This window comes from Orcinus orca, chromosome 13 (genome assembly GCF_937001465.1).
Source record: "Orcinus orca chromosome 13, mOrcOrc1.1, whole genome shotgun sequence".
NCBI lineage: Eukaryota > Metazoa > Chordata > Mammalia > Artiodactyla > Delphinidae > Orcinus > Orcinus orca.
Genome location: NC_064571.1, coordinates 56,275,737 through 56,287,762, shown reverse-complemented (window position 1 = coordinate 56,287,762; position 12,026 = coordinate 56,275,737). Strand labels below are relative to the sequence as shown.

The window sequence follows — 12,026 nt, the reverse complement described above, 5'->3', positions numbered from 1 at the left end:
AGGCCAAGACTGCATGAGTTAGTAATAACTAAGATCATTTCCAAGGTGGAATAGCTTTTAAGAAGCCTTCAGACTCCTGGAGACTTGTGTATCTGCTAGCCAAGTTCAGTTGGAGTAAGCATAATTGCTGTCATTAAACAGGAAAGTAATTTATTCTCTGTTCTTCCATTTCCACTATAAAATATGTTGACTCTAATATGCCATGCACCCAGCTTCAAATAAGCACACTTACTAACCTCAAGAACACCAAGATTGATGAGTGGTATCCAAGTGGATAGCAAACTACCTGGTTATTGTAGTGAAATACGACTTCCTAAACTAATTACAATGCATGTGGTTCCAGCACTCTGGAAAACAATTTCACCATGTCTACAAGGAACTGCAGTCTTAGGAGCAGACAGGCACCCTGCTTGAGTGCTGTGGAGAAAGAACTCCCTTTAAATCAACAGGGAACGTTTTGATCTCAGAAGTTTCACTGACTTGGTGGGAATAGGAATTTTTATTATATATTTTGATTTTCTTATACATCACTGTCCTTTTTTTTTTTTTTTTGGTACGCAGGCCTCTCACTGTTGTGGCCTCTCCTGTTGCGGAGCACGGGCTCCGAACACGCAGGCTCAGTGGCCATGGCTCACGGGCCCAGCCGCTACGCGGCATGTGGGATCCTCCCGGACCGGGGCACGAACCCGTATCCCCTGCATCGGCAGGTGGACTCTCAACCACTGTGCCACCAGGGAAGCCCCACTGTCCATTTTTGACTGAGACAAACTGTCACATGTTGAAAGTCATTGTGTTTTTCTAAGATTACGGTATCACTAACATTTAATAGCTTGAAGTCACGTGCTATGTCAATTTTCCAAGTGTTTCTGAGCTAGAATGAAATTCATCTGCATATGAATAGTAGAAAGTGTTTCCACTTACATTGTACACCCATATCTTTAGTAAGTTGAAATCAGTGATTTCAAAAGAGGTTCCTGTGGGACTCTCTTTGAACTACTTTAATAGATTATCATCTCCAGAATTGTCTATAACTGATGTGACATATATAATCTGTAAGACATTATGTAACTATTATACCATAATCATCAGTGTCAAAGACCTTTTATAAAAATTGACAATACTATTCTGGTACTTTACCAATGTCTGCAGATCCTTAAATACTGTTCTAAGAAATAGGATTTTACTGTGGTTTCCTTAATGAAATGATCTTTCCCACTATAATGTGAGATCTTTCAAATACTATAATTTATCATTCATTACACGTTAGGTCACAGTAACTGAACAAGTTCATGTATTATCTAAGATATTCAAAGTTACCATGGTAACATGAAGACAGTTTCACTTCAGACTTGTACATGAATTACTTGGAGATCAGAAAGATCATTTAGTCCAGAACCCACTTTTAATAATCTATATACATAATTTAATCCCTAAAAATATACATTTATCAGCATTCTTTCTCTTTACAATTCAAGAACATGAATTCCTAGTGTGTGATTCTGTTCTTAGTGTAAATGTTGTGTCAATTGAGCATCTTTTCTATGTGGACTTTAAATAACAGCTGCTCTCCAACCTTAAAAATGTCATTTCTCAGTGCATATACTTTAGTAACATTTACTTTTAATTTTATAAGTAAACTAAGCAGAAAGTGAAAACTAGCAAACTAATCTTTTTGTCTAGTGTGCTGTTCTCAGTTCAGCCCACTTCTGCCATTTTTCATTTTAACCATCAGTAAAATGAGTGGCTGCTCTGTGTCAGGGGTCTTTATCCAACGTCTGTCCAACATCCTCTCCATGTGATCAGTTAACTTATGTAGACATGTGCACGTAAATAGGGTTTTTAAATGAAAATGAAAGCATTCTTACCTAATTCTGCGTGATGCTTTGCTTCAATCAAACCACAACTTTTTCTGTTACTTACAATCATTCAAATGTTTTCTTTTTTACCAAAGCCTTTATCAAATGTAAGCATAAGCTTTAACTGACCTATTTTTCTGTGTCTAGAACAAAGAAAACAAATAGTCACATTAGTCTCCCATAACTTTATGAATTATTATGAACATCTTTGGACCAGCTCAGTCACAATTTCCAAATACCACATGTCCCTCCTGGAATAGCATTCAAGGCCTGCATGGATCCAAGGGGCACAGGGAGTCTTAATGGTTAAAAGTCTTACGAGGTACTACTAAGAATCACGTAACATTCTTATTTCAGAAATTCAAAGCAGTCATGTACATCTAGGAGCTTAAGTTCCATTTCGCAGCAATGTTCTTTACTATCTGCTAATGAGATAATCCCTGATTTTAAAAACAATTATTCCTAGGATGACAAGAACTGGGATAAATGAATACAAAATCAGAAAGTTGGCTGTGAATCTGGACGTTGCACCTGGGCAGGTTCTCTCAATGAACTGAATTCCTTGACTGAAGGCACACATTGGATTAGTTGACATAGAACCATTTGAGTTGCCTGCCAGGGAAAAGATTGACAATGTCAAATATGGTACTTGCAAGGTAATTTAATCAACACGTATTCATCAGATGCCCACTAAATGCTCAGCAGTCTGCTAAGTACTCTTCTTCATGAAGATACAGGAAATTTTAGAGAGCCCAGAATTCATTATTAGATGAAGCAATAGTGAGTGTTGGGGGCCTTGAAGATGGAAATGGGTTTGTTTCCATTTTGGGTGTATATTCAGTACCATAATACTAATAAAAATTATGATCACTTAGCACTGAATATCCCAAGGTTACTAATGTTATCACCTAAAGATAGATAAAACGACTACTAAATTCTGCCCTGTTCTTTAGGTGTCTTCACAGAGTGGCCTGGGATTTCCAATGGCCAGGAGGGCCTTGCTGTGCTCCCACTGCCCTCTTGTGGGATTAGGGAACAGATTTTTGCCAAAAATGGCTTCACTCAGCTACATACTCTGTACATTTGGGGGAAGAAGAAGCCACTGCAGCCTGCTTCAACCTGTTCAGTAGGTATAGGAACTGATCCATCCAGAATATACTAGAGTTTACCTCAGTATACATTAAGTCTATCATTTTCTAAAAACATCGGAGTGCCCTTAAGCTACTGACCTTTGACAACTGACTAACTTGACTACTGCTTATTATTATTTTCAAAATCAGAGAAAATGTTAGACTCTTCAAAACAAAGTTTTAAATCTCTTTTACAATATAGCATTTACTTAAAAAAAATACATTTCCCTCAAGGAATTGTTTTTTTCAAACTAATATGTAAAAATAAATTCCAAAATTGAGTACTTACCACAAGTGAAATTCTGGCCATAGAACTCATTGACTACAAGAATCTCACAGCAATATTTTTGGAATGTAAAATAACTGAAGATTTTAAAAGGAAGGGGCATTTCTTCTGTGTTTCTTAAGAAAAAGCAAAAAGAAAGAAAGATGAACTTCAATAGGCTCTGGTAGCAGTCCTACCAAATGAAAAGAAAGGCAACCCTTATGTTTCCCAACAGGAATATACATAGTTTTTCATCTCTCATTATAAAAATATGTTCATTAGAAAAACTTCAAACTACACTGAGAAGTATAAAGAAATACCACTGCCCAGAAATAACTATTGTTAACATTTTGGTGATATATGTAAAGTGTATTTATAACATTTTACATAAATGGAATTAAACTCCTCATCCTCTTTCCTAACCTGCTTTTTCAAACAAACGTATGCCTCAGACGTCCTTTCAAGTCAGTAAGCATAACACACCATCATTTTTAATCACAACTTGGTGATCCATTATAGTAGGAACCTTAATTTAACACACCCCTAATGATGGATTGGTGTCTAATTTTATTGGTAAGCACCATTGATATAAAAGAAAACAAATAACACACCACATTAGAGGAGGACGTTTGTGATTAAACAGATTTGAGGTGCTAATGTATGAAGTGAGAACTAAACTATAATACAAGGGGAAAAGGATGGTGAGAAAAGCAGACATTCGTTGTGAAACCTATTTCAGGAGAAACTTCACGCTGACCCTGTGGCCTTCTTAGTTCACTCAATAGCTTTTATCAACCAACAAATATGTATTACATTCTATTTGTGAGGCACTAGTTCTAGGTGCTTACGGAATTCGAAAGAAGTATCCTACCCCTAAAGACTCATAATGTAGTTGGGAGACATAAACTATACATTCTCAAGGCTATAAAAATACAGTAGTGAACAATTTGTGCTTAGAAAGTACAGAAAACCAGTACTACATGTCCGTGACATTCTTGTATTTAGTATTTATGGTTTCACCAAGTGATCCCCAAACTCCATGACTTTCAGTTATTGGCGATTTTCTGAGGCACAAAATTGAATTAGCCACATTGAGAGGCTGCTAACTGGAAAGGACAGATCGGAGTCTGGGGAGGATGTAGGGGCAGAGGAAGGACACTCTAGGAAGGCAGAATGGTATGAGCACAGGCATGTGGGACTGGATGGACTAGAAAGGCAGAGGATCCGAAGTGGGAGCGGTGGGAGGTGAGTTTGGAATGGTAGCCATGAACCGGCTACTTCAGGGCCTTGCAGGCAGTTGACATTGAAGGACCATGATAAAAGTCACATTGCAATCAGTGATTTAAGAAAATTAAAGTGGCACCAGCAAGTAGGATGGACCAGAATAAGAGTAGAGTAGGAACAGCAAAAAACAAAGCAGCCTACAGCAGAAGTTCAAGGATGAGATGACAAAGGCTTGTAAGAGGATGATGGCCATGAGAAGATGGCTGCCCAGATGGCTAGAGTGTGAGGTGGGAACCATGTGTCTTCATCTTGTACCATACCACACAAGGCAAACTCAAAAGCTCCACGTGCATCTGTGATTTGACATCAGAGAAGAAAACCGTGATTTGGTGACTGATCCAGTGTGTAGGCAGTCCAAGAAGAGAGAGTAGTCATTCATTTATTCACTCAATCCAAATATTTTTGGCAAACCTAATTGGTTAAAGGCCTTGGGCCAGCCACTGAGAAGAGCTATAACTATGAATGAGACACAGCTGCTGCCCTCAAGAGGCTGACTGCAACTGAGCAGCATGTGATGGGCTGTGAGACCCAACGAAGGGGGCTTTCAGAGAGAGCTCGCCCTGCCAAGGGAACAACAGCCAGGCTTTGTGCAGGCGGCAGAGGGGGGACAAATGGATCTGTGAAAGACACAGGAGGAGAGCTAGGCTGTGTCACAGCAATCCTTGCAGTACATCCAAGAGGGAGGAACCACAGATCTAAATTTACTGATGTGGGACCATCTACATTATATTGTTAAAAGGGGGGAAAAGCATGCATACCTTACTCCTTCACAATAGTATGAGCTCATTTTAATTAAAGATTATATAAATACACAACAAAATTTAACTCTGGGTTGTGATACTTCAGGTAACTTTTACTTAACTTCCTTATACATTTCTGTATTGTGTGCATTTCTCCCCCTAAGAACTTGCATTATTTTGTAAGCAGAAAGAACAACAAAGCTATTTCCACTTGTGTTTAAAGGAAGAGACAGCCAAAAGTGCACATGTTGCAGGCACTCAGTCAGGAAAGATGATGACTTGAGGGAAAATACATAAACTCAATGACTAGGAGGTTGATGTGGGGCCTTCAGGAGCGCAGTTTCACCCCAGTGATGGAGCAGAACCCAGGTGAAGCCTTGGGATGTTGAGATCTTGCAAAGAACCCAACAGCATTTTGATAATGTTGGCCACTGCCCCCCTCTCAAGAATAATGAATCCCCTTTCCTATAAACCAAATACGTGAAATAGTGCCAGACTGATTGGAGCACATAATGTTTCAAATATGAAAGAGGAGATGCTGCTGAAGATTGGGTCTGTCATTTGCTGGCTTGATCCCATGCCATTGGGGTGATCTTATCTGTGCATTTTTCATAGATGCTAACAAGCCAATTAAGCAACATAGACAAATACAATGTAATGGTGTCACTGTAAAAAAATATCCTCCCTGACTGTTCAAAACGAACTCACTTGGCTTTATAATAACTCACTACAGTTCATGAAGTGTTTCCACGTTGCTGATCTCATTCCAGTCTCATGATCCCTTGAGGCAGGTGGGGCTGAGATCATTATCTCCATTTTATAAATGAGGAAACTAATTTAGGTAGAAAAGTAACTTGCCAATGGTCACTTGGCAACTAAGTGGTAGGAGAAAGACTCTGACTCCAGGGTCGGTGCTGTCTCCAGGAAGCCACATGCCTCCCCGGAGAGTCTTCACAGCGTGTGATCAGAACAAAGTCAAGTCTGAGCTTAGTTTTCTTAACTGAATGTGGATTGCTCTGAGAGTTAATTAAACAAATATGATTACATACAGTAGCTGCTCAATAGCTTTTTTCTTTGATTTTTTAAAACATCTTTATTGGAGTATAATTGCTTTACAATGGTGGGTTAGTTTCTGCTGTATAACAAAGTGAATCAGCTATACATGTACATAAAACCCCATATCTCCTTGCTCTTGTGTCTCCCTCCCACCCTCCCTATCCCACCCCTCTAGGTGGTCACAAAGGACCGAGCTGATCACCCTGTGCTATGCAGCTGCTTCCCACTAGCTATCTGTTTTACATTTGGTTGTGTATATATGTCCATGCCACTCTCACTTCGTCCCAGCTTACCCTTCCCCCTCCCCATGTCCTCAAGTCCATTCTCTATGCGTCTTTATTCCTGTCCTGCCCTTAGGTTCTTCAGAACCTTTTTTTTTAGATTCCGTATATATGTGTTAGCATACGGTATTTGTTTTTCTCTTTCTGAATTACTTCACTCTGTATGACAAGACTCTAGGTCCATCCACCTCACTACAAATAACTCATTTTCGTTTCTTTTTATGGCTGAGTAATATTCCATTGTATATATGTGCCACATCTTTATCCATTCATCTGTCAATGGACACTTAGGTTGCTTCCATGTCCTGGCTATTGTAATAGAGCTACAATGAACATTGTGGTACATGACTCTTTTTGAATTATGGTTTTCTCAGGGTATATGCCCAGTAGTGGGATTGCTGGGTCCTATGGTAATTCTATTTTTAGTTTTTTAAGGAACCTCCATACTGTTCTCCATAGTGATTGTATAAATTTATATTCTCACCGACAGTGCAAGAGGGTTCCCTTTTCTCCACACCCTCTCCTGCATTTATTGTTTGCAGATTTTTTGATGGTGGCCATTCTGACTGGTGTGAGGTGATACCTCATTATAGTTTTGATTTGCATTTCTCTAATGATTAGTGATGTTGAGCACCCTTTCATGTGTGTGTTGGCAATCTGTATATCTTTGGAGAAATGTCTAGGTCTTTTGCCCATTTTTGGATTGGTTTGTTTGTTTTTTTGATATTGAGCTGCATGAGCTGCTTGTAAAATTTGGAGATTAATCCTTTGTCTGTTGATTCATTTGCAAATATTTTCTCTCATTCTGAGGGTTGTCTTTTCGTCTTGTTTATGCTTTCCTTTGCTGTGCAAAGGCTTTTAAGTTTCTTTAGGTCCCATTTGTTTATTTTTGTTTTTATTTCCATTCTCTAGGAGGTGGGTCAAAAAGGATCTTGCTGAGGGCTTCCCTGGTGGCGCAGTGGTTGAGAGTCTGCCTGCCAATGCAGGGGACAAGGGTTCATGCCCCGGTCCGGGAGGATCCCACATGCTACGGAGCGGCTGGGCCCGTGAGCCATGGCTGCTGAGCCTGCTCGTCCGGAGTCTGTGCTCCGCAACGGGAGAGGCCACAACAGTGAGAGGCCCGTGTACCGCAAAAAAAAAAAAAAAAAAAAGATCTTGCTGGGATTTATGTCATAGAGTGTTCTGCCTATGTTTTCCTCTAAGAGTTTGATAGTGTCTGGCCTTACATTTAGGTCTTTAATCCACTTTGAGTTTATTTTTGTGTATGGTGTTAGGGAGTGTTCTAATTTCATTCTTTTACATGGAGCTGTCCAGTTTCCCAGCAGCACTTATTGAAGAGGCTGTCTTTTCTGCATTGTATATTCTTGCCTCCTTTATCAAAAATAAGGTGACCATATGTGCATGGGTTTATCTCTGGGCTTTCTATCCTATTCCATTGATCTGTATTTCTGCTTTTGTGCCAGTACCATACTGTCTTGATTACTGTAGCTTTGTAGTATAGTCTGAAGTCAGGGAGCCTGATTCCTCCAGCTCCATTTTTCGTTCTCAAGATTGCTTTGGCTATTCGGGGTCTTTTTGTGTTTCTATCCTGTTCCATTGAGATATATATACATATATATATTTTTTTTTTCCCCACCAGTACCATACTGTCTTGATTACTGTAGCTTTGTACTATAGTCTGAAGTCCGGGATCCTGATTCCTCCAGCTCCGTTTTTTTCCCTCAAGACTACTTTGGCTATTCAGGGTCTTTTCTGTTTCCATACAAATTATGAAATTTTTTATTCTAGTTCTGTGAAAAATGCCACTGGCAATTTGATAGGGATTTCATTGAATCTGTAGATTGCTTTGGGTAGTATAGTCATTTTCACAATATTGATTCTTTCAATCCAAAAACATGGTATATCTCTCCCTCTGTTGGTATCATCTTTGATTTCTTTCATCAGTGTCTTATACTTTTCTGCATACAGGTCTTTTGTCTCCTTAGGTAGTTTTATTCCTAGGTATTTTATTCTTTCCGTTGCAGCAGTAAATGGGACTGTTTCCTTAAATTCTCTTTCAGATATTTCATCATTAGTGTATAGAAATGCAAGAGATTTCTGTGCATTAATTTTGTATCCTGCTACTTTACCAAATTCATGATTAGCTCTAGTAGTTTTCTGGTAGCATCTTTAGGATTCTCTATGTATAGTATCATGTCATCTGCAAACAGTGACTGCTTTACTTCTTCTTTTCCTATTTGGATTCCTTTTATTTCTTTTTCTTCTCTGATTACTGTAGCTAAAACTTCCAAAACTATGTTGAATAATAGTGGTGAGAGTGGACAACCTTGTCTTTTTCCTGATCTTAGAGGAAATGGTTTCAGTTTTTCACCATTGAGAACTATGTTGGCTGTGGGTTTATCAAATATGGCCTTTATTATGTTGAGGTAAGTTCCCTCTATGCCTACTTTCTGGAGGGTTTTTTATCATAAATGGGTGTTGAATTTTGTCAAAAGCTTTTTCTGCATCTATTGAGATGATGGGTTTTTCTCCTTCAGTTTGTCAATATGGTTTATCACATAGATTTATTTGTGTATATTGAAGATTCCTTGCATTCCTGTGATAAACCCCACTTGATCATGGTGCATGATCCTTTTAATGTGCTGTTGGATTCTGTTTGCTAGTATTTTGTTGAGGATTTTTGCATCTATGTTCATCTATGTGATATTGGCCTGTAGTTTTCTTTCTTTGTGACACCTTTGTCTGGTTTTGGTATCGGGGTGATGGTGGCCTCATAGAATGAGTTTGGGAGTGTTCCTCCTTCTGCCACATTTTGGAAGAGTTTGAGAAGGATAGGTGTTAGCTCTTCTCTAAATGTTTGATAGAATTCGCCTGTGAAGCCATCTGGTCCTGGGCTTTTGTTTGTTGGAAGATTTTTAATCACAGTTTCGATTTCAGTGCTTGTGATTGGTCTGTTTATATTTTCTATTTCTTCCTGGTTCAGTCTCGGGAGGTTGTGCTTTTCTAAGAATTTGTCCATTTCTTCCAGGTTGTCCATTTTATTGGCATAGAGTTGCTTGTAGTAATCTCTCATGATCCTTTGTATTTCTGTAGTGTCAGGTGTTACTTCTCCTTTTTCATTTCTAATTCTGTTGATTTCAGTCTTCTCCCTTTTTTTCTTGATGAGTCTGGCTAATGGTTTATCAATTTTGTTTATCTTCTCAAAGAACCAGCTTTTAGTTTTATTGATCTTTGCTATCGTTTCCTTCATTTCTTTTTCATTTATTTCTGCTCTTATCTTTATGATTTCTTTCCTTCTGCTAACCTTGGGGTTTTCTTGTTCTTCTTTCTCTAATTGCTTTAGTTGTAAGGTTAAGTTGTTTATTTGAGAGTTTCTTATTTCTTGAGGTAGGATTGTATTGCTATCAACTTCCCTCTTAGAACTGCTTTTGCTGCATTCCCGTAGGTTTTGGGTTGTCGTGTTTTCATTGTCATTTGTTTCTAGGTATTTTTTGATTTCCTCTTTGATTTCTTCAGTGATCTCTTGGCTATTTAGTAGCGTATTGTTTAGCCTCCATATGTTTGTATTTTTTACAGTTTTTTTCCTGTAATTGATATCTAGTCTCATAGCGTTGTGGCTGGAAAAGATACCTGATACGATTTCAAATTTCTTAAATTTACCAAGGCTTGATTTGTGACCCAAGATATGATATATCCTGGAGAATGTTCCATGAGCACTTGAGAAGAAAGTGTATTCTGTTGTTTTTGGATGGAATGTCCTATAAATATCAATTAAGTCCATCTTGTTTAATGTATCATTTAAAGCTTGTGTTTCCTTATTTATTTTCATTTTGGATGATCTGTCCATTGGTGAAAGTGGGGTGTTAAAGTCCCCTACGATGATTGTGTTACTGTCAATTTCCCCTTTTATGGCTGTTAGCATTTGCCTTATTTACTGAGGTGCTCCTATGTTGGGTGCGTAAATATTTACAATTGTTATATCTTCTTCTTGGATTGATCCCTTGATCATTATGTAGTGTCCTTCTTTGTCTCTTCTAATAGTCTTTATTTTAAAGTCTATTTTGTCTGATATGAGAATTGCTACTCCAGCTTTCTTCTGATTTCCATTTGTATGGAATATCTTTTTCCATCCCCTCACTTTCAGTCTGTATGTGTCCCTAGGTCTGAAGTGCGTCTCTTGTAGACAGCATATATACGGGTCTTGTTTTTGTATCCATTCAGCCAGTCTGTGTCTTTTGGTGGGAGCATTTAATCCAGTTACATTTAAGGTAGGTATTTATATGTATGTTCCTTTTACCATTTTCTTAATTGTTTTGGGTTTGTTATTGTAAGTCTTTTCCTTCTCTTGTGTTTCCTGCATAGAGAAGTTCCTTTAGCATTTGTTGTAGAGCTGGTTTGGTGGTGCTGAATTCTTTTAGCTTTTGCTTGTCTGTGAAGGTTTTAATCTCTCCATTGAATCTGAGTGAGATCCTTGCTGGGTAGAGTATTCTGGATTGTAGGTTTTTCCCTTTCATCACTTTATATATGTCCTGCCACTCCCTTCTGGCTTTCAGAGTTTCTGCTGAAAGATCAGCTGTTAACCTTATGGGGATTCCCTTGTATGTTATTTGTTGCTTCTCCCTTGCTGCTTTTAATATTCTTTCTTTGTATTTAATTTTTGATAGTTTGATTAATATTTTTCTTGGTGTGCTTCTCCATGGATTTATCCTGTATGGGACTCTCTGCACTTCCTGGACTTGACTATTTCCTTTCCCATATTAGGGAAGTTTTCAACTATAATCTCTTCAAATATTTTCTCAGACCCTTTCTTTTTCTCTTCTTCTGGGACCCATATAATTCGAATGTTGGTGTGTTTAATGTTGTCCCAGAGGTCCCTGAGACTGTCCTCAGTTCTTTTCATTGTTTTTTCTTTATTCTGCTTTGCGGTAGTTATTTCCACTATTTTATCTTCCAGGTCACTTATCCGTTCTTCTGCCTCAGTTATTCTGCTATTGGTTCCTTCTTGAGAATTTTTAATTTCATTTATTGTGTTGTTCACCATTGTTTGTTTGCTCTTTAGTTCTCCTAGGTCCTTGTTAAACGTTTCTTATATTTTCTCCATTCTATTTCCAAGACTTTGGATCATCTTTACTATCATTACTCTGAATTCTTTTTCAGGTAGACTGCCTATTTCCTCTTCATTTGTTCGGTCTGGTGGGTTTTTACCTTGCTCCTTCATCTGCTGTGTGTTTCTCATTTTGCTTAACTTACTGTGTTTGGGGTCTCCTTTTCACAGGCTGCAGGATGCAGCTTTGTAGTTTCCGTTGTTTTTGGTGTCTGTCCCCAGTGGCTAAGGTTGGTTCAGTGGGTTGTGGAGGCTTCCTGGTGGAGGGGACTGATGCCTGTGTTCTGGTGGATGAGGATCGTCTTTCTGG

At 38.5% G+C, this 12,026-nt stretch overlaps 1 protein-coding gene across 1 annotated transcript in view; it reads right to left on the bottom strand.

Annotated features, from left to right (window-relative positions):
- Positions 1-196: 196 nt before the first annotated feature.
- ABCG5 (ATP binding cassette subfamily G member 5) overlaps positions 197-12,026 on the bottom strand; it is a 37,296-nt gene continuing 25,466 nt past the window's right edge. The window contains exons 12-13 of the mRNA XM_049696010.1: positions 3,276-3,388; positions 197-2,468 (exon numbers count right to left, since the gene is read on the bottom strand). Of these exons, the coding sequence (XP_049551967.1) occupies positions 2,275-2,468; positions 3,276-3,388 (307 nt within the window). The 3' untranslated portion in view covers positions 197-2,274. The remainder of the gene's footprint in view (positions 2,469-3,275; positions 3,389-12,026) is intronic.